The sequence below is a fragment of the Myotis yumanensis genome, unplaced genomic scaffold (genome assembly GCF_028538775.1).
Source record: "Myotis yumanensis isolate MYYU_CA2020_CCGP unplaced genomic scaffold, mMyoYum1.0.hap1 SCAF_2, whole genome shotgun sequence".
Lineage (NCBI taxonomy): Eukaryota > Metazoa > Chordata > Mammalia > Chiroptera > Vespertilionidae > Myotis > Myotis yumanensis.
The window spans coordinates 147,160,558-147,181,701 of NW_027223753.1; the positions used below are offsets into that span (position 1 = coordinate 147,160,558).

The window sequence follows — 21,144 nt, forward strand, 5'->3', positions numbered from 1 at the left end:
AATAAAATTATTAAATTCATTTTAAATTATTCAAAATTTATACATATAAATTGCTCTTTGTATGCAAAAAGAAAAATCTGAACATCTGAAGACCATCAAGCTTTGAATGGTATTGCCCACTTATTTCATGCTTTGAAACGAAACTATCCTATTCAATTGCAGCATAGAAATACGAAAACATGCAAAGTGAAAAACTCAGTCAGAGAAAGACAAGTATCACATGATCTCACTCATATGTGGAATCTCATTAACAAAATAAAGTGATGAATGGAGTGGATCCAGCGACATGGAATAGAGTTCGGAATCTCGTGGGAAGGCGGGAAAGGGTGGGTGGTTGGGAGGAAATCAACAACAACAGTAACAACAATAAAAAAAAGAAATATAAAAACAATTGTCAGAGTGACCATATGCTATCTCATCAGTATATTTTCCTAACAAAAAGATTACATATAAATACAACTTTCAGGGTCAATAATTTCTTTCTGTTCAAATAAAGTCATTTCATAAGTTTTTGTTATAAATCCTAAAGCTGCTTTGTATCATTTGATTCTTAAAATTATCTAAGAGGAGTAGATATGAAATCAGTCTCAGTTTAAAGAAGATGGAAAAATTTATCTAAGAAAAATTGAACTAATACATGGTTTTAGTTTAAAAATAAACCAGTAGATTATTTGGTTACATGTTTGGTTGCATACTCACATATGATCTATCAGGAATATAATTAAGTCTTCTATATTTGCACCAGAATGGAAAATTTTGACGTTATATGTTAACTTCTGTAGAAGTTGAATGCACTGAGAATTAAAAAACAGTAATGAATATAAACACACAAAACATATTGCATGCTCACAAACTAGAGTTCTGTGCATATTCTGAACATATCACCATTTTAGGAGGCAGAATTTAGAGCAAAACCGTTTCCATTTCTTAAAATGGTTCTCTCTCTCTCTCTTTTTTTTAACACTAAGTAATAAGACTACCAAGAACCTTAGGATTCATCTCCTGATTCAAACATTCCTATACACCCTATTTTAAACAAAGCATCTTTTCATCAACTTGGTTTACTTTATCATCTTAAAAGTATATGTAGGTTGAAACATACATATTCCATCATTCTAAGATATATATTTTTTCATATTTACCATCTTTAAAATTTCATGTACATTTAATTGGCAACACTTTTCTTTTTTACAATTGCATTTTAGGTTCAATAAAATATTATGGGTATAAGAGCTTTGAGTCTATGCTAAATAAGACCAAATCTATAGCTTCAATTTTTGTAGAATGTTTCCTCAACAATGACACTAGATGCCAACTCAAATTATAATTTTAATGTAAATAACGGTCTAAATGCTGACATCTGTGTTTATAAGTCTGTCAAATAAGTTATAATGTAAATTTTTTTTAGTAATAGTGCTAATGTGAATAAGCTTCCCTTCGCCACAACTTTTAAATAGTAGTACATGTGTGATCAACTAGATCTTAAATTTATTAATGGCAAGAATGTGCCTAATCATTCCAGCATATACTCTATAAGCTAGCAGTGGCTAACAGATACTAACAATTTTGATCTGAAAATAAGGAAGAATAAGTACGAAGTGAAAAGTACTGTGTGGGTGTGTATACCTGCAAAAACACTGAATCACTGTGGCAAGTGCTGCTCCGACATACAACACCTGCCAACACATTATTCAGGTTATATGTATTCTGAAGATAGTCTCTGGTTTCATTGTCTGCAGCTGTAAATTAAAGTGCACAAAACATTATCAATTTTACATATGGTCTTCATAGATGAAGGTTAAAATTTTAATTTCTATATCAAATTTACCATTATATAAAAACATCAAATATGATATGACTATTTTACATACAAATACTTTCCAATGCAGCAGTTTAGTCACAGAAATTGTATGAGCTGGAAATAAGAAGGGAGTATTAGCTTTTCCGTTTTTGCCAGTAAACAAATGATTTCTCAATGTAAGCTAAATTAATCTCAAGGAAAACACCTGCTTGTAGGAATTTTGCTGTTAAATTATTTCAATGCTTCTATAACCTAAAACTGCTCTAAAAATGAAGTCTGTTAACTAAAAAATAAATAAAAATTTAAAAAGCAAATATTAAGATCATCTCTTTAACATATTTAAACATTGAAAGCGAATGCCAGTCTCATATAAATGGTTGGTGGATATGGGAATTAGCATAACCTTTTTGGAAAGCAATGTAATAAAAACTGTTAAATTGAACAATGTCTGAATATTCTACTGAGAATTTATTCTACAAATACTCAGTAAAATTTGAGCAAAAATACAGAAAAATGTATTGCTTCTAACAGCAAAAAAACACAAAAAAGAACATACATGAGTACACATCCTTAGTGGAGTGGTTGAATAAATTATAGTACTCTACAATGTGGTACAAGGTAGCTATTAAAAAGAAAGCATTATGGAAAGACATCTAAAATATAGCAAGTACAAAAGAAAACAAGCAGTACTCTGCAACACGATTTTTGTTAAAAAATAAATAAAATTATTTGTTAATATTTTAATCTATAATCATCTATTATAATATAGAATAAGATCTGGAAAAACACATATTAAACCATTAAGAAAGATCCTCAATATCTTCTCCAAAGTATAAATGATGAGGAAGGTGGTGGTGATGAATAGACTAATTTTGTTTTACTCTCTATATCTATGCCAGCGGTTCTCAACCTGTGGGTCGCGACCCCTTTGGGGGTCAAATGACCCTTTCACAGGGGTCGCCTAAGACCATCGGAAAACACATATATAATTACATGTTGTTTTTGTGATTAATCACTATGCTTTAATTATTTTCAATTTGTAACAATGAAAATACATCCTGCATATCAGATATTTACATTATGATTCATAACAGTAGCAAAATTACAGTTATGAAGTAGCAACAAAAATAATTTTATGGTTAGGGGTCACCACAATATGAGGAACTGTATTAAAGGGTCGTGGCATTAGGAAGGTTGAGAACCACTGATCTATGCTGTCTAATTTGGTAGGGACTAGCCACACATGGCTATTTAAATATATATTAATTAAAAGATTAGGTTCCTTAATCTAGTACTCACACTTCAAATGCTCAATAATCCTATGTGGCTTACACTTACTATACTGGACAACAGATAGAGAACATTTTGACCAAGAAAGTTCTATTTTTCTTTATTAATTGATTTCAGAGAGGAAGGGAGAGGGAGAGAGAGACAGAAACATTGATCGGCTGTCTCCTGCACACCCGACACTGGAGACAGAGGCTGCAAGCCGGGCTTATTTGAGCAAATATTGGCTGGGAATTGAACTGTGATCTCCTGGTTCATAGGTCGACAATCAACCACTGAGCCACGCCGGCTGGCTGGGCTAATCCTTCGGGTTCACTGTTATTTTTTTTTTAATAGTAAGTATGTATTAATTTTATAGTCACACAAAAAAATATCTCCACTATACCTCCAAACACAAATCAATAAAAAAGGTAACTAATAAGTGAACATTTAAAAACTAAAGCTTAAGGTAGGAAAAATAGAAAAAGTGACACCTACATTTTTTCACCCTTAGTTCCAAGTTCAGTGTAGTAGTCTATAAAAAAAGGATGATTTATTTGATCATTAGCTATAACTTTTCTGACTTGTGTATTTAATACTGGCATTATGTAAATGTAGGTTTTTTTTTTAATTCAAAAGTAGGTAGGTCAGCATTTAGGAAAGTGTGTTCTTATCTGTAGACCACTGAATCTAATATGTTTGAGATTCTTCATTCTAATAATTTTAAGAAAGGATGCATACAACTTTCCCCTTACAAGAGATCCACAAAGCAAATAGTTCTGTAAGGTCCTGCAATGAAGAAATCTTTGGAATGTGAATCATTCTCCTAACGATTCTATAACTAAATCTGACCTTTAAAAGCTATTACATTCAAAAATCTTCTAAAAACTTAAAAAGAGAAATTAAATTACCTAATTGAGATAACAAACTGATGATACTGAAGATCAGTGGTGCATTAATGTTTGGGTCTTCAAGTAGCTCTACAAGGCAACTCAAGCATTCACTTGGTAATATTTGATTTGACGTAAATAACCGTGTGAGCTTCTGTCCAGAAATTACCTATAAAATAATAATTAAAATGTGTTAGTTAAAAACTGGCACCCTCGCAGGTGTGGCTTAGTTGGTTGGACGTTGTTCTGTGCACCGAAAGGTTGCAGGTTCTATTCCCAGTCAGGGCACATGCCCAGATTTCGGGCTCAATCGGTTAGGGGTTGTGCAGAAGGCACCTGAAAGATGTTTCTCTCTCTCTCTCTCTAAAAATCAATAAAAAAAATGTATTTTAATAACTGGCAGTTTTCATCTCTTTCCTATTTCAAATAAAAAACTCAGTTCTTCCAAAATGCCACTGCCACTCCCCCAATTTTGAAAATTCATACATGCTGATACCTGTGCTGAGCAGATGAATTACCTATCCCTTCTCTCACTGGCTAATGTAATCATTTGGGTTTCAGCTTTGTTTCCTCCAGGTACTTTTTCTAACCCTCTTCTATCAACTACATTAGGTTTGCCTATTACTCTATCCTACAGTACATTATACTTTTATTTCATAAACTTGCAAACTTTTAATGACCTAGCAATATTTATCCTCCTTACTACACTGAACACTCCATGATGACTTCATTACCAAAGAGGAATTTAAAAAAACAATTTTTTTAAGTAGCCAGGTCAGGCATAGACAAATTTTATCTTTGGATATTCTACTTTTTACTCCTCTCTTACCATCTCACCCTACCCCCTCGAAAGGTAAAGCTGGGATTGAAGGCACAAAATAGTTGTCAAACAACATGTATTTTCAAAATGCTTTTTGAATGTTATTCATTAATAAACATATCTTTTCTATGTAAATAGAAAAAACAATTAGTTACTTTAGAATTAGAGTAAATTTGTTCTAAATGTTTTTATTTTTAAAAGATCAAGTTTCACCTGGAGAGAGCATCATGTTAAGCGAAATAAGCCAGTCGGAGAAAGATAAATATTATATAATCTCACTCATTTGTGGAATAAAATTAACATAAACTGATGAACAAAAACAGATCCAGAAATGTAGAAGCATCAAACAGACCCTCAAACCTCAGAGGGAAGGTAGGGGAAGGTGGGAGGGTGGGAGGTAAGAGATCAACCAAAGGACTTGTATGCATGCATATAAGAACAACCAATGGACACAGACAATAGGGGGGTGGCGTCATGTGCTGGGGGGGGTGGGAGCAGCCGGGGAGAGGTCAATGGGGGAAAAAGGTGACATATGTAATACTTTGGATTTAAATTTAAAAAAATAAATAAAAGATCAAGTCTCAGAAGGTTGTTTTAGCATCCATCTAATCTTTCCGTGTCCCTTTATTCCCTCACCAAAATGTCAAAGCTTTCTTCTAAAGCTTTGCTGATAAAGGAGCTTCAGAATATCTTTTCCTGTGGATTATGTGTTTTAACATTAAAGTAAAAGTCTGTAAGACTGAAAAATGGTCCAAAGGTGAAGTGAGATACTGATAGAAGATATTTTGTGATAAGGAACCTTCTGAGCACTGTCCTTTTGCCTATTATAAAGCTAGCCCTTTAGAAGATGAAGACATTTTCTACTTTAAATATAGTTTCCCTCAGGACTGGACCTGGGTTAAAAAAACAACATGTATTCTAACATGTAATAAATTTTAAAAATGCTTTATACATTTTCTTTATACACATAGAATGTTTTATATAAATACAATTTACTTTAATGATAACTAATACTTTAGCACTTGCTCTGGCCTAGGTACATTGTGTATGTTAATTCTTTTCATATTCATAATAATCTGCAATTTACAGCTAATTATTACAGATGAGTAAACTGAAGCACAATCTACAGTAGCTTAATTGGAATTCATTGTTCCTGAATCAATGCTCATAATCATTACATAAGATTAGTGCTATGAAAAACCAGCAAGATTGAGACCAGTTCAGCTTTCCCAATCAAAAAATAATTCAAATCTCAGGTTCTGCCTGGGACTATAAAGAAATATTAGCAGAAGTGCAGCAGAATAGCAGAATGAATAGTCAATCTCCTTTCACAGAATAACAATCTCTCTTTGTATCTTCAGGTGCTGCTTTCATGAGATCTGCACAAAGATAGTCACCCTTAATATCACGAAAATGGTCAAAATTTAAAAAACTGAAAACACCAAGGATTGCTCTGGATGAAGGATGGCAATTTTCACATATTGCTGGTGCGAGGGTAAAATGGTATAACACTGTGAAAAATTGCTTGGCAATTTCACCTGAAATTGAACATAGCTGTGAAACCTAACAATTCCACTTCTAGGTATATAAAAGATATGAATGCACATATCAACAGAAAAAGTATGAAAGTACTTACAACACATTTTTTAAATTCTACCCAGAACTGGAAACAACCCAAATGCCCATCAACAGAATATAAATAGCCCTAGCCGGTTTGGCTCACTGGATAGAGCGTCGGCCTGGGGACTGAAGGGTCCCGGGTTCGATTCCGGTCAGGGGCATGTGCCTTGGTTGCAGGCACATCCCCAGTAGGGGGTGTGCAGGAGGCAGCTGATCGATGCTTCTCTCTCATCGATGTTTCTAACTCTCTATCCCTCTCCCTTCCTCTCTGTAAAAAAATCAATAAAATATATTTAAAAAAAAGAATATAAATAAATTGGTGAATTGACAAAATGAAATTCTACAAAGTAATCAAAAAGAGTAAAGTGTGCAACATTAATGAATTTCAGATTATATTGAGTGAAAGAAGTCAGATACAATAGTATGTATTGTGTAAGTTCAGTTACTGAATTTTTTGATAGGGGACAATTTAAAAAAACATTAGAAATATTCTATATTATGATACAGATGGTAGCTACTTGAGCATACACATATATTAAAAAAACACACAAAACTCTGGCTCGGCCAGTGTGGCTCAATGGTTGAGTATAGACCCATGAACCAGGATGTTGAGGTTCAATTCGTGGTCAGGGCATTTGCCTGGGTTGTGGGCTCGTTCCCAGGTGGGGGCGGGGGGAGTGCAGGAGGTGGCCAATCAATGATTTTCTCTCATCATTGCTGGGGTCCTGCCCCAACGGGTCCAGGGATCCCCAAAGGTGTGGATGGAGTCGGCGAAGAATGAATGACATGGAAACTGGTTTCAGTTCATCAGCATAGCGAGGTTCTCCCTCCAGGATCCCCAGCCAAGTTCTGCCAAGTTCTGTGTACAGGTTCTCTCTCTAGGTTCTCTATCTAGGTTCTGTGTTCTGTTGTCTTATTACATCTGTATTTATACCAGTTGGTTTTAATCCTATCAACTTCTATTCCAAAGGTTAGGGTGTTTCTTATCTCCATTCCAGAGAGTAAAGATTATGTAGCTTAAGTGTGATTGTTCTTAGTTAAAGTGATTAACTACCCGCCTGGCACTTAGTTAAGGGGTTTTATTCCCTCCCTAACTTCAGGGAAAAATCCCTACCTGGGGAAACAACCTTTCTCGGAGAGGTGACCTTGGTTAAAACACATAGCGCTAAGGGGAGCAAACATATTAAGAACAGTATGCTATATACGCCAGGTCCCTTGAAACATATGCTGTGCAGACGTTTCTTCTCTGCAGCGACTGTGTCAAGCAGCAAGGATGGACCGGCTCCCAGCACATCATTGATGTTTCTAACTCTCTCCCTCTCCATCCCTCTCTGAAATCAATAAAAACATTAAAAAAAATTATGAAGCTATTTCTTTAGTTAACATTATTGCACATTATACACTGAATATATGTTAGTTCTCTAAACGGTACAAGACTTTTCAATAAATCCCTTGAAAGTCTAGTGTCAAGTCCTTAAGCCTCACATTTCTTTAAAGTCTTCAATTCACCATAACATGGTGCTTAGATTCACAGCATACCTGTTTATTCTCAAAGACAGGTAATGTTTCAAATGGATATTTAAAATAGTTAATTCCTTTATCTTAAAATTAAACTAACAACCCTGCTTATTTTGTGGCTTTGTGGATCTACTTAGCACACTGTTCTATCCTAATTGAGAAGTAAAGTATTAGCATTTAACAGCTAACACCTTCATCATTATTAGGTTTGCAGAAATTTGTTGATGTAATGAATGAAAAAAATAATGTACTTAGGAGATGGGCACCTGAAGTAGTAAGGAGAGCATCAATGAAATTTGAGAATGAAGACACATTTAATGCACTCCTGTTGCACCAAAAACTGATGTTGCTGTACCATTAACAATAGTCTTCTCTTTGTCAGTTTGCTAATCTTTGGTAATTTAAGCTTTTATCACAGGGTTAATATAACAAATAGAATCTATTTTAAAATTAGGTTCAATTCTATGTTAACAGAAGCAGTGACAGAGAGAATTAAAATAAGATTTGATTGAGCTTAACTATTTTTTATTAAGAGGTCAGTTAGTTGGAATCCCATTAATGCATAATAAATGACAGCAGATTAAGAGCAAAAAAAGTTATAATATAGAATAAATACTCTAGACACAAATCAGTGGGAACTAATAGACAAAAATGAAAGCAATTCAGTATTTTAGGATTGAAAAAATGTGAGCCATCTGTTTTGGGAAAGAAAAAAAGTTTAGGATTATTAGTAAGTGAAATTGCTTCTTAATCCAGAGAAAGTTGAAATAATATTTTTCAAGTTCGAGTTCCACATGAGTTAAAATAAAAGCAGTAAGGAACAGGTTTAGATTGTAAACCGCTTAAGGGACAAGGATAAAACAAGTTTTAGTCATCACGCCCCATCACCTTCACTCCTGAGAATTACTGGATATTGTCAGGACTGTTACGATGGAAAAAACCAAAAGAAAAAGGGGAACACATGGAATACGTTCAACAATAAACATTTAATTTGATTTTTTAAAAAGGGAAAAGGTACAGGCTTGAGCTCTCTCCTCCACCAACCCCCAGCACAGCCTAAATTCCCCAACCTTTCTTTGGTCCTGGGACTTTCAGCAGCCACTACTCCCTCCCGAGGCAACTGAAAGAACCTGGAGGCTGGGGGCGGGGCAGCGGAGGGTGGGACTCGAGGCTGACCCTCACCCGCCTTCTTTACCAACAAACAGACAGCTGAGGACGGGAGAAGCAGCCCTTTCGTTCCTAAACTGGGGCAGCTACACCCCGGCTACACCGCGCACTAACTGCTACTACGGGAAAGCCCATCTCGCCCTCGCCGCTGGAGCCCCTCACCTCCAAATGCCGCAAAAGCTGGGTCGCGTTCGCCTCCGACTTAACGGCTTTATACTGACTGATGGTCAGGAGCAGGGACTTCAAGCAGGCGGTGGAGTCCATCAGGAGCCGCCACGGGACTACCAGGGAGTCACCACCACCCAGCCAGTTTGGGTTTCCAGTTTTCACCGCGCTTTTTTTGATTTTTTTGGCCCCACCCCCTCGCGTCCAGAAACTTCCGGTTCCGGTCTAGCTCCGGAAGTCCCTAGGACTGAAAGGTGGGAGGGGGTGGGGGAGAAGAGGATGGAAGGTACGGGAATAGGGTCTGCGAGGTCAAGGCTCTCGAAGATTCCGTGAAGTGGGCTAGGAGCTGTCCCGTCGGACACTTTATCTGAAAAGCCGCGAGGTTTCATCTTCGCGATCCCATAAAGACGAGAAATCTCGCGAGAAGTGCGATTGCGGCTCTCTGTGAAGGGGCAGTTGGACGCCAGGGGTCCTTGTCGGTCAGCGCGCCGTAGTTTCGTTCGATTCCTCGGCCTTCGCGCAGGATGGCCCGTTTTTCCTTTGTGCACTAGCCTCTGCCCGAGGAATGGTCGCGTCCCCCTAGAATAGAAACGGTGAGGAGTTCTGAGGACGAGAAACTCGGGCTCTAGGTTTCGAGGCGGCCTGGGAGGGGTGTCGTTTTAAAATCTCTCACATGCCCAGCCCTTCCTCCCAGGAATGTTTGTTCCTCACTGTAAACCTACGGCCGTTGGGATTTTTTGACGATCGTCGTCAAACTTACTCGGGAAAGCTTCCTGCGAGTGGCTCCTGGGCCAGGCATTGCTCCGGGGGTGTTCTTAGCGTCAGTTTTTGTAAGTGCAGATGTCTGTTTTGCCTGGCATGATCGATTGTTTTCTAAGTCTCGGTGTCTGTGGAAATGCCACAGTCGTTTGCGGTTTGTGATCAAAGATCATTAATATTATGCATGTGTATATCATGAAATGAGTCGAATAGCTGTTTCTGGAGTTTTTTGCTTAATAGATGCTATCGCTGAATAAAGCTTTAAAAACCACTTCGGAGGAAATAGCATAAGGTACATATCCTTTAATTAAACTACTTAGCCATGTTTTTCTCAATTCAAATAAAGTTTTTTTGTTTTTTTTTTGCATCACTACATTTTAAAGACAGGAACTTTATATTAAAAATCAATTTTAAAATTCGGAAAGCTTAAATAATCTAGCCAGTTGAGGCATACATGTAAAAATGATTGGGTAATCAATATATGTATGCGTTCACTTATTTTGCCAATAATTATTGCGTGTGTAACATGGGCTAGACATTGCCAGTCAGGGGACAAAGGTAATGAAGTATCCCCTTCTGGGAAGGAACTGTGTAATGTGGGAAACAGCCTAAAGCACTGGTTCTCAACCTTCTGGCCCTTAAAATTCAGTTCCTCATGTTGTGACCCAACCATAAAATTATTTTTGTTGCTCCTTCATAACGTAATGTTGCTACTGTTATGAATCATAATGTAAATATCTGATATGCAGGATGGTCTTAGGCGACCCCTGTGAAAGGGTCCTTCGACCACCAAAGGGGTCTCGACCCACAGGTTGAGAGCCGCTGGCTTAAATGGTACCTGTGTGATTCACCACATAAACTAGAGGCACCTTGCAGTTGCGGTGGTTATGTGGCGTCGAGTCACGTCCGCTGCTTACAAATCCTATCTCTCCCTTGTACTGAGTGACCATAGGCAGATTCTCATGGCTCCAGCCTCTTCATAAGGTAAAATCTAGCTAATAGGAATACTTGTTTCATAAATAGAGCCTGCATATATGCCAGGCAGTAGATGCGGTGAATAAAATAAAAATCCTGTAAATAAAATCCAAGCATTACATTCTGGTAGGGAAATGAAAAACAATATAGTATAAACACAGTAAGGAAATTGAAGTGGAAAAAATAGAACAGATGAAGAAACTTAAGAGAAAGGTGTCATAATTTTTCATTGCACAGTAATAAAACTGTTTGCTGTGCTGTAAATATTTTATTCAAAATTTTATGTCTATGTTTATGAGAATTAAAAATAATTTTTTCTTTATTCTCTCTTGGAATTTGCGTTATATGTTATTTTTGAAAAATTAATTGGAAGTTTTCGATCATTTTTTTCCCCTGTGCTGTAGAATAATGAGAATCACATAGGAATCATCTGATCTTTGTGAATTGTACACAACTGACCTATAAAATTAAGCTTGAGAGCTTATTTAGTGGTCGATCTTTGAAAAATATTTGTATTTGTAATAGGGTTATTGATATCATAATATTTTTCTATTTTTTCTTGAGTTGATTTTGGAAATTGGAAAATTTTAGCATACCAACTCCTTTATCTAGAATTCTAGATTAAAAAGTTATTGATATAAACTTGCATCAGTATTCCAATAATTCTCAGTACCTATTTGTAGTTTCAAATTTCCTTTTCATCCTAATGTTATTTCTCTCTTTTCTTAGTTGGACTTTATTCAGTATTTCAATAATCAACTTTGACTTTATTCTTGTTTTGTTTTATTTTCAAAACCACAAATTTTACTTTTTAGTAATTCCATTCATATACATAGAGAAAAACAGAAACCCTATCTTGACCCAGTAGTTGTCTGCAGGGATCAGTCTTGTAGCATCTGGGCTGCTCTTGACTTCTAAAGGAGGACTTGAGGTTGGCAGAGAAAGCAGTAATCTACATACAAGCTCACCCCTTACTTCTGCTTTCAGAGGCTTTGTGGTGTGCAGAAGGATATGAGGCTTCATTCTTTAAATCAATATTGAGTGTTTAACTGTGCCAGATGTTCTAGGCACTAGGGATAAAACAGGGATTAAAACAAGTTTTTTCCTGACTTTGTAGGGCTTGCATTCTAGCAGGGACATGAAACTAAATATAAAACTAGATTATTCAATAGGCATAAATAGGTAGAACAAAAGTCTCATTGGCCCAGGTTTTAAAGATTAAAGGCTAAGAAAGTCAGTGGTATAATTGGCAAGAGGTCTAAGTGTGGGGTCATTTGAATACCATGTCCCTACTATGGCTAAAACAAAATCAAATACTAATATTAAATTGATTTTATCCTTTATGCCACTTCTCATTTTTCAGAAATGTTTATCTTCATCACAAAGCCAGAAAACCTATATAAACCAAAAGTATTCTTCCTTTACAATTATTCTTCCTGTTTCCTTTCCCAACTGTTAAGTATTAAAAGTCAGGTAATCTCTAAAAGATTTGCTAAACCATAAAATAATCTAACTTTCAAACAATTTCTGATTTTTTTCCTATACATTTTACAGAAATCAACTCTAGGTTGAGTTGGATATTTTTGGTAAATGTTTTCCCTACCATTTTTATTATTATTATTTTTAAAATATATTTTTATTAATTTCAGAGAGGAGGGAAGAGGGAAAGAGAGATAGAAGCATCAATAATGAGAGAGAATCATTGATGGGCTGCCTCCTGCATCCCCCCTACTGGAGATTAAGCCCGCAACTGCAACCTGACATGTGCCCCTGACAGGAATTTCGTGCATTGGTCCTCTAGTACAGTAATGTTTATCTTTTAGAGTTGTGTGAAGATTAGATGTGTATTCAATGTACACAGATACTTAGCCCAGAGCCCAGCAAATAGGAGCTATTGAAAATTAATCTTATTTCCAGTGAAATCAAGTTAATGAACCCTGTTAATTTTTTTGGTTAATCATCAGCTGAGGATATTTTTTCCATTAATTTTTAAGAGAAAGTGGAAGGGAGGGAGGGAGAGAGAGAAAAAGAGAGAGAAATAAACAATCATTGATGTGAAAGAGACACTTCAATTGGTTGCCTCCCACGTGCGCCCTGACCTGGGCTGGGTACATGTCCTTGACCGGGACTTGAACCCATAACTCTTCTGTTTCTGGGCTGATGCTCTAACCACTTAGCAATACTGGCCAGGGCTGTCCCCCCTCCCCCATTAATTTTATATGAATGTAAACTCTTTATAACTAAAAACTTGATCTACCTTTTCACCTAAACTCTTCATACAAATATACGTCTTTCTGCGATGATAAGGGGCAGTACTTTTCTCACATGGGTGGATCAAGTTGGATTTGGGTAGAGTGTGCTTTGTTATTGGTGGTGATGGAGTTAAGTTTATATGGTATCCTCCATTCTCTGTCTGATTATCATCCCTACATGTATCATGTCTCAGCATCCTGTCTTATTTCCTTTTGTCTAACAGCTGTAATGACAACATAATATTTTTAAGTTGCTGAAAATATTTCACTTTTGGAGAATTTGCTTAGGGGTAACAGATGCTCCTTTCAACAGTTCCTAGCTACATTTTTTAACAATGTTGTTTTGGCAGTGCTAGCTGTACATAACCTGAAACTGATGGATAGTTTGATATCTGGATTTTTTTTTCAGGTAAATCCTAACCCATGCATCATAATTGTAGGTACATTCCAAATAAAACAAATTAATGTATACCCTTTAGATTTGCCTTTGTACTTGTAAAAGGAATTGAGTGGATAGATAGGAAAAGAATTAAAACTCTGCTTCTGCCAAGATGCTAATTTTGGCAAGGATGTTTCCTTTATAAGGAGGGGGCAGTGGGTATACATTGCAAGGTTTTTGTTTCCTGGAATAAGCTGCCAGGTAGTGCTAACAGTGATATTTGCTAAATGGCAAGAGCTAAGATGGACAATGATTATCCTAATCTTTTGGGCTTGAAAATATATTTAGTTTCTGATAATTTTGCAAAGATTTTCCGGTCATCATGCACCCATTCTGGAGTTTGCTTGATTAAACTAAATATTTTTTATTTAGGGTAAAATAATGTTTTGGTCACTCGTCTGGGTACATTCATTTTGTAGCCTTGCCAAGAAGTTAAGCAAATACAAAAATGGAAGAAACTAGAAATTAGAAAATCAAATGATCAATATATTTCATTCATTTTTAACACAGCTAATATCAAAATAATGGTACAGCTTGTTATTCTTTGGGTCTAATCTGATAGCCATTTTTATCTGAAGCTATCTAACATATGAGAAATAACGACTTTCAGAGTACTAGAGTCACAGAATACCTGCTTTAGTACTTTAAAAGCTACCCATAATGGATGGCTGTTGCTGCTTTTCTAGCAGACATAATCTGATCAGTACTAGTTAAAATATTTGTTTTAAGGAACTCCCATCACAAAATGCCTTGCCTTATTCCTAGAAAGTGTCCTATTCGTGTTTTGTTTTGTTTTTTGTTTGTTTGGTGTTTTTTAAGCCTTGAAGTTGTTACTACTCATATGTCATCAAAACATCACATCAACTCTAAGGAGATTTTTCAATTCTTTTCATAAATATCTATCACTAATGGTGTCCAATTTTGTGTTATTAACAGATCCATGAACTTCTTGAGTATATTTAATTCAATGCTGATCTAGTAAATCCACCTTGTAAAAATAGCTATCAAAATTTTAGCAAGTTTAGGTTCAAGGTTGTTAATTGCAGCATTGTTTGTAATAGCCAAACAAAAACAAAATCCACACCAAAACAAGACACAAATGGAGACAATTTAAGTATTTATCAGTAGTGGTAAAAAATATGATTTATTTTACAATGGCATATCATGCATTTTAGAGAATATGGCTTATGTATATGTGCTGATGTGAAAAATACAAAGTGCCAAACTTGCAAACTAAGCTGCCATTTGTGCCATGTGGGATATATTTGAAAAACTGTTTTTGTCTTAATTCTTAAGTATCATTATTACCATTCCTTTCTGTATAATACTATTTATCCAATGTAGATAATTGGAAGAAAAGTGAACTAATTTTGCTGAAAACTTTAAAAAGTTAAATGATGATGATGGTGAGGATAGGAACACATGTAGTGCTTTCTGTGTGCTAGATACTGTACTCTTACATGTTTTAAACACCTACTGTTCATGACAACGCTATGAAACAAGTATGTTAATCCCCATTTTTCAGATGAGGAAACTGAGGCACAGAGGTTAATTTACATAAGGTTGCACAGCTATTGTGTGTCAAAGCAGGCTTATATACCCTTTCAGACTGATTCCAATGTTTCTATGCTTGTAACTACCGAAGTTATACAACCTCTCAATTTATTTTTGGCATTGATGGGAATGTAAATGAGATATTTTATGTCATTTATCTTTCTTGTAGACAGGTGATTTATTGTTTGAACATGCTATGTAATATAAGGATGGTCTTATTTTTCTTCCTTAGAACAATGTGTTATATATATATATGTTCATTTAATTAGCCTTTTCATTTTAACTCATTTATTTAGTTAGGTAGTTCTCTACTGGGGGCAATTTTATCCCCCAGGGCACATTTGGCAATGTTTAGAGACATTTTTGGTTGCCACAATGGGACTGAGAAGTGGGGGAGTTGCTACTGGCATCTACTGGGTAGAGGCCAGGGATGCTGCTCAACATTCTAAAACTGTGTAGGACAGCCCTTGCCAGCATGGCTCAGCTGGTTGGAGGTGAGTCCCATACACCAAAAGGTGGTGGGTTTGATTCCTGGCACTTGCCCTGGTTGTGGGAGTGATCCCGGTTGGGGTGAGTTCTGGAAACAGCCAATCTCTCTCTCTCTCTCTTTCTTTCTCTCTCTCTCCCTCTCCCTCCTGCTCTCCCTTCTCTCCTCTTCCCCTTTCTCTCTCTAAAGTCAATTGGAAAATAAATAAAAATGCCCTAGCCAGCGGATAGAGTGTCGGCCTGCAGACCCAAGCATCCGAAGTTCCATTCGGGTTAAGGGCACTTCACCTTCTTTGCAGGCTCCTCCCTGTGCCAGGCCCTGGTCAGGGCTCATGCTGGAGGTAACCAATTGATGTGTTTCTCTCACATCAATATTTCTGTCTTTCCCTCTCTTTTCTACTTTCTCTAAAAATTAATGGAAAAATACCATTGAGTGAGGATTTTAAATACATACATACATACATACATACATACATATGTATAGGACAACTTCACATAACAAAGATTTATCTAGCCCAAAATGTCAGTAGTGCCAAGAAAGAGAAAAACTGATTTTATTGAGCATAAGAAAAGTTCTCAATAACTAAACTCCTGTCCTGCAAAATAGCATGTGTCTTATTTTGTTTTCAAACCAATAGCATTGAGAAAAGCAAATTGTTTTTCCCCATTTTTGTTTCTTTTTACATTAAAATCAATTCTTTTACTTGGCACTGTATAATCTGTAAGTGCCAGAGCAGTCAAGGGTAACAAATTCATGGGACATCTTCCCACACATTAAAATATAAACTTGTTGGCCAATCAGAATCTGTAAATTGGTCAGGGGGATTTAAAAACAATATTTATATACAATTTAGGGAGGTCATAGGAGTCCTCAAGGTACATGTTTAGATGAAGGATTAAAAGTTATAAACAAGTCCTATACCTACTTTGATATGAATAATACAGCTTTAAAAGTTGAGAAAAATAACCCTTTACAGTAAAAAACAAGTTTATTATAATTTTAGTAGCTATGAGGAAAAGTGGAAGCTGGAAACTCGGAAAGAGCAGTAAAAAAGGTATTTTACTATTATCAAGATATGGATGGTAATGCCTTATTTTTCAAACAGTCTGCAAATAAAATAATTTTGGTTGGTGGATAAAGATATGCTGTAAATTGACAATGAGCTTCAACTTGCCCTCTGGTCCACCAGCCAAAATCTGAATGGTTCCAGCAGAAGAGCAATTCCTCAGTTCCAGGAAGGCAGAGTTTGGTTTTAGTTTCCTACTGATAGGAAAAGTCTATTAAAATTAATATACCAGGGGAAACCAGATTTACCCTTCCACCCATGTTAACCCTGAGTTAAAGGTTTCCTTCAGCATCTAGACTGTTAGAAACCTTTGGATTATTTTAGAAACAGTGGTAATGTTTTAGGCTGGCTGCTTCCTTTCTGTTGCTAGGCACTTAGGCTTTCCTTCCCAACAGAGGCAATAAAATGCTGCTGTTGCTGGTAGGGTTTGCCACACATTTCTGCTTAGCTCCAGGGAAACGATGAGATTGATGGTCGGTCTCTCCTGGAAAACCTTTCATCATAGAGAGTCATCTCAGGTTGTATTTTTAAGCAGGCTGAAAAGAAAGCCATTCGCCTTTTTTAAAATTCTTAATTCAGTATCCAAATATCTTCTGGTTGATTAATTTTACACCCTTTTATTTTTCAACTAAATATCGAATAGTTTAGAAGAAAACTTCCATCCTCTCTATCTTGTTGCCAAAGGATTTGCCTCTTTTCTTTTTAGTCTTCCCGTTGTCTGTATAAATAGCAACTGACTGAAGGGAAGCTTATCAGAGGCGTGAGATGCTCATGTCTGAGCATTTAATTTCTGTAAATGAGGGGATTGTCTAGAAAAGGCTTATATTTGTATGCTCTGGGTATGAAATAATGCCGTTACTTTTAATTAGAATATTGAGGGAGGTTATAGAAACTGTAAAAGAAAGACAAGTTTGAGTACAGTCCTAAAATTTTCAAAGTCATCTCCTTTTCTATACAGCTGTATTGAAGAGATGAAGCAGATCTGATTTAGTGTGAAAGAATAAGTTTTATCCAACCTCTCTCTGCTTCATTATTAGCTTTAGGTTGGATCTTTCACTGGTATTTGAACATAATGCAAATTTAAATAAGCATATGACTTTGCTTACTCAGGTTTTAAAGTAAGAAGACCTAGGAGAACCAGATTCTGAATAGGTAAGTTAAAATACTGACATCAAGAAGTGTTTTGTTAGGGATGGGCAAGAAACTAAGAGGTGTGAGAAAGCTGTTGTAAGTGAGGACATTTAGATAGAAGTCAGCATGTGTGTGAATCTTTGCATTTGTGTTTTGATTAAGAAGTATCAGCTAACATTAAATTACCTTTGTCTCAAGACTTTTCTGTGTAACTTAGAGTTGGTGTGAGTCAAATACAGAATATAGGTAGTATTATAATTAGGGATACTTACTTTGCAGATGATCCCTTCAGAACTTCTTTTAGCCTTTAGACCACTGGTCACCAACCGGTAATCCGTGAGGTCCGAAAGGTTGGTGACCACTGGTTTAAGGAAACCTGTGGAGCAGCAGTCGCCAACCGGTGGTCTGCAGACTACTGGTAGTCTGTGAGGTCCAAAAGGTTGGCGACCGCTGCTTTAGACCAAGAATTTGAGTTGTCCTCTCCCTTTTAAGCTCATGAGGGATAGGATACTCAGATCTCAAGGTTTAGGATGGTTCAGGTCCTGCAGTTCCTTCTTGCCTTTGTGTTGTCTTTTTCTGGCTTTTGGAGAGACTGGACATCAGGTAAAATATATTTCTTTGAGTTAAATACAATCTGAATTCTTAATAGGTGACTTACAAATCATTTTGTGGAATATGTTTTCTTGATTTGGGAATTACCTGTGCTGAATTGCTTTTTAATAATGGATCTCCAAAAGCTCTACTGATCTAATTTATGGGTGCATATTAGATATACTTTCAGAGAAACTAGCCCCCCAATTACTGAGATAAATAAGCAGTCCAGAGGTAACAGATAAGATACTTTACCCAGTATTGTGCTTGGTAGCAAGCCCAAGGCATTCTAGGTCTGTTTCCTTTATGCTACTGCTGCCATATTCTTTTTTTCCTCATTATTTTTTACTTTGCCCAAAGCACTGAGAAATAGTTTTATGTATATTTGCTCTAACAGTTCCTGGGCTTATGTACAGTGGGGTCAGAAAGGCAAGTTAGCCTAGCAGAAGACAATGAAGTCTGGTGGCTTGAACTTCCAGTAAAAGAGAAGCATTGGTCTTGGGATAGTTAAATAGAGAGATATATGAATAAAAATATATGCTAATGATACTATTCTATATTATCCCACTTTTTGTTTTCATTTGTGTTGCCTCAGAGTTTTTTTCTTTCTTTCAAGAACCATCTACAACTTGCATTGATATTTGAACCAGAGAGTATGACAAGAGTTCTTTATATCACCTTTCTTATCTTATGGAGGTATCCTATATAATAAAAGCCTAATATGCAAATTGTCCCCTTGGGTGGGCAGGCGGGCGGTTGACCAGGAGTTCTACCAGGAGACTGGGAGTTTGACCGGTCACTATGACATGTGCTGAGTACCAGGGGGCGGTGAGGAACATGGCAGGCATAGGCGATGCAACACGGGTGGCAGTGGAGGCACTGCTGGCCCCAATGGTGGAGCAGGTGAGCGGGCGGTGCCAGGCCAAGGTGGGTGCAGGCGGATCACCCCGCAGACAGTGACCACAACCAGCATCGGTGGTGGGGCGCAGGGCTGCCGCCCGCTTCACAGGTGCTGAGGGAGAAAGGGCAAATAACAATATTAAAATATTTCTTCTAATTATTTTCCTTTCAATGTGCACGAAACCATGCATGGGACCACCAGTACTATCATAAGACTTTAGGATAAAGGGGCTACTTGTTTTTAGATGAAAAGAAAAATAAAACAATTAGTGCTATCATGATTGTGTTAAACATGAACTTTTATACTTGTGGGAAATAAGTACAAACCTTTTCAGAAGCCATTTAACAATATACAGGAAGCTTAAAATATTTGTGTGTTTTTTCACCTAAGAATTCTAATGAGATTTTTTTTTTTGAAAGTGGAATTAACACTTTATTTTTTTGGTAATTCTTTATTGTTGAAAGTTTTACATATGTCTCCTTTTTCTCCCATTGACCTCTTCCCACCCACTCCCGCCCCTCAGCACATGCCCCCACCCCCCTATTGTCTGTGTCCATTGGTCATGCTCATATGCATGGATACAAGTCCTCTGGTTGATCTCTTACCTCACCTCCTCACCATCCCCTGCCTTCTCTCTGAGGTTTGATGGTCTGTTCCTTGCTTCTATGTCTCGACCTATTTTTTTCATCAGTTTATATTGTTCATTGTATTTCACAAATGAGTGAGATCATGTGATATTTAACTTCCTCCAACTGGCTTATTTTGCTTAGCATAATGCTTTCCAGGTCCACCCATACTGTTGCAAATGATAAGGAAATGCCATAAATGTAGAGAAGGCCTATGAACAGTGGAGTTTATCAAAATACCACTTATAATAAAACAATGAGAAACAATCTAAATGTTCAACTATAAGGAAATAGTCAAAGAAACCCTAATCAACCAATTGTGTAACCATTGAGAATAATTACCAGAGGTACAAAATAACAAAAATGCTTTTGACATAGTGTTTAGTGGTGAAAAAGGCGGTATAGAGTATTGTCTATTCAATATGACTAAAAATTGGTTAAACCTATGCTTGAAAAGCAATTAAGTATTTTAAAATGTAGCCCTGACTGGTTTGGCTCAGTGGATAGAGCGTCGGCCTGCGGACTGAAGGGTCCCGGGTTCGATTCCAGTCTAGGGCATGTACCTTGGTTGCGGGCATATCCCTGTTGGGGGTGTGCAGGAGGCAGCTGATCGATGTTCCTCTCTCATCGATGTTTCTAACTTTCTATCCCTCTCCCTTCCTCGCTGTAAAAAATCAATAAAATATATTTAAAAAAAAATGTAAACAGTGATTTATGTTTGGATGATGAAACTGTGACTTTTATTTTCTCTTAAAACTTTCAAAATTTTCTTTAATGATCATGTACTACTTATGTAATAGGGAGAAAGAATGTAATCCTACATTTCCACTAAAAATGCTACTTTTCTTACAGATTTAAACAGCAGTAGTAGAAGTCAGACTGCAAGCATTGGAATAAGATTTTTGCAGAAGAACATTGTGCATCATGGATTCTCTTCCAGAAGAATTTTTTGTGAGGTAAGGGGTGGATTGACAAAAGCCAACTGCATTTGTTATATTCCAAAGATACAACACTTTTCTCTTCCATATAATCTTGGAAAGCTAGTGTGAATGAGATACCTTTGTTTTTCAGGACAGTTTAACAACTTTGAGTAGTGGAGGATGTACTAGTAAAATG

General features: G+C 36.6%; 2 protein-coding genes across 6 annotated transcripts in view; one reads left to right on the top strand and one right to left on the bottom strand.

The window, feature by feature from the left end:
- The window catches only part of CIP2A (cellular inhibitor of PP2A), a 46,590-nt gene extending 37,244 nt beyond the window's left edge, over positions 1–9,346 (bottom strand). The window contains exons 1-4 of the mRNA XM_070403768.1: positions 9,245–9,346; positions 3,979–4,126; positions 1,627–1,739; positions 700–794 (exon numbers count right to left, since the gene is read on the bottom strand). Of these exons, the coding sequence (XP_070259869.1) occupies positions 700–794; positions 1,627–1,739; positions 3,979–4,126; positions 9,245–9,346 (458 nt within the window). The remainder of the gene's footprint in view (positions 1–699; positions 795–1,626; positions 1,740–3,978; positions 4,127–9,244) is intronic.
- Positions 9,347–9,521: 175 nt separating this feature from the next.
- DZIP3 (DAZ interacting zinc finger protein 3) overlaps positions 9,522–21,144 on the top strand; it is a 167,832-nt gene continuing 156,209 nt past the window's right edge. For 2 of the 5 annotated variants that reach the window (XM_070406149.1, XM_070406152.1), the window contains exons 1-2: positions 9,522–9,840; positions 20,881–20,984. In XM_070406149.1, coding sequence (XP_070262250.1) covers positions 20,953–20,984 — 32 coding nt within the window. In that variant the 5' untranslated portion in view covers positions 9,522–9,840; positions 20,881–20,952. Of the gene's footprint in view, positions 9,841–9,901; positions 10,078–17,889; positions 17,932–20,880; positions 20,985–21,144 lie in introns of those variants that run through there. The other 3 variants (XM_070406151.1, XM_070406148.1, XM_070406150.1) reach the window with 3 other exon arrangements.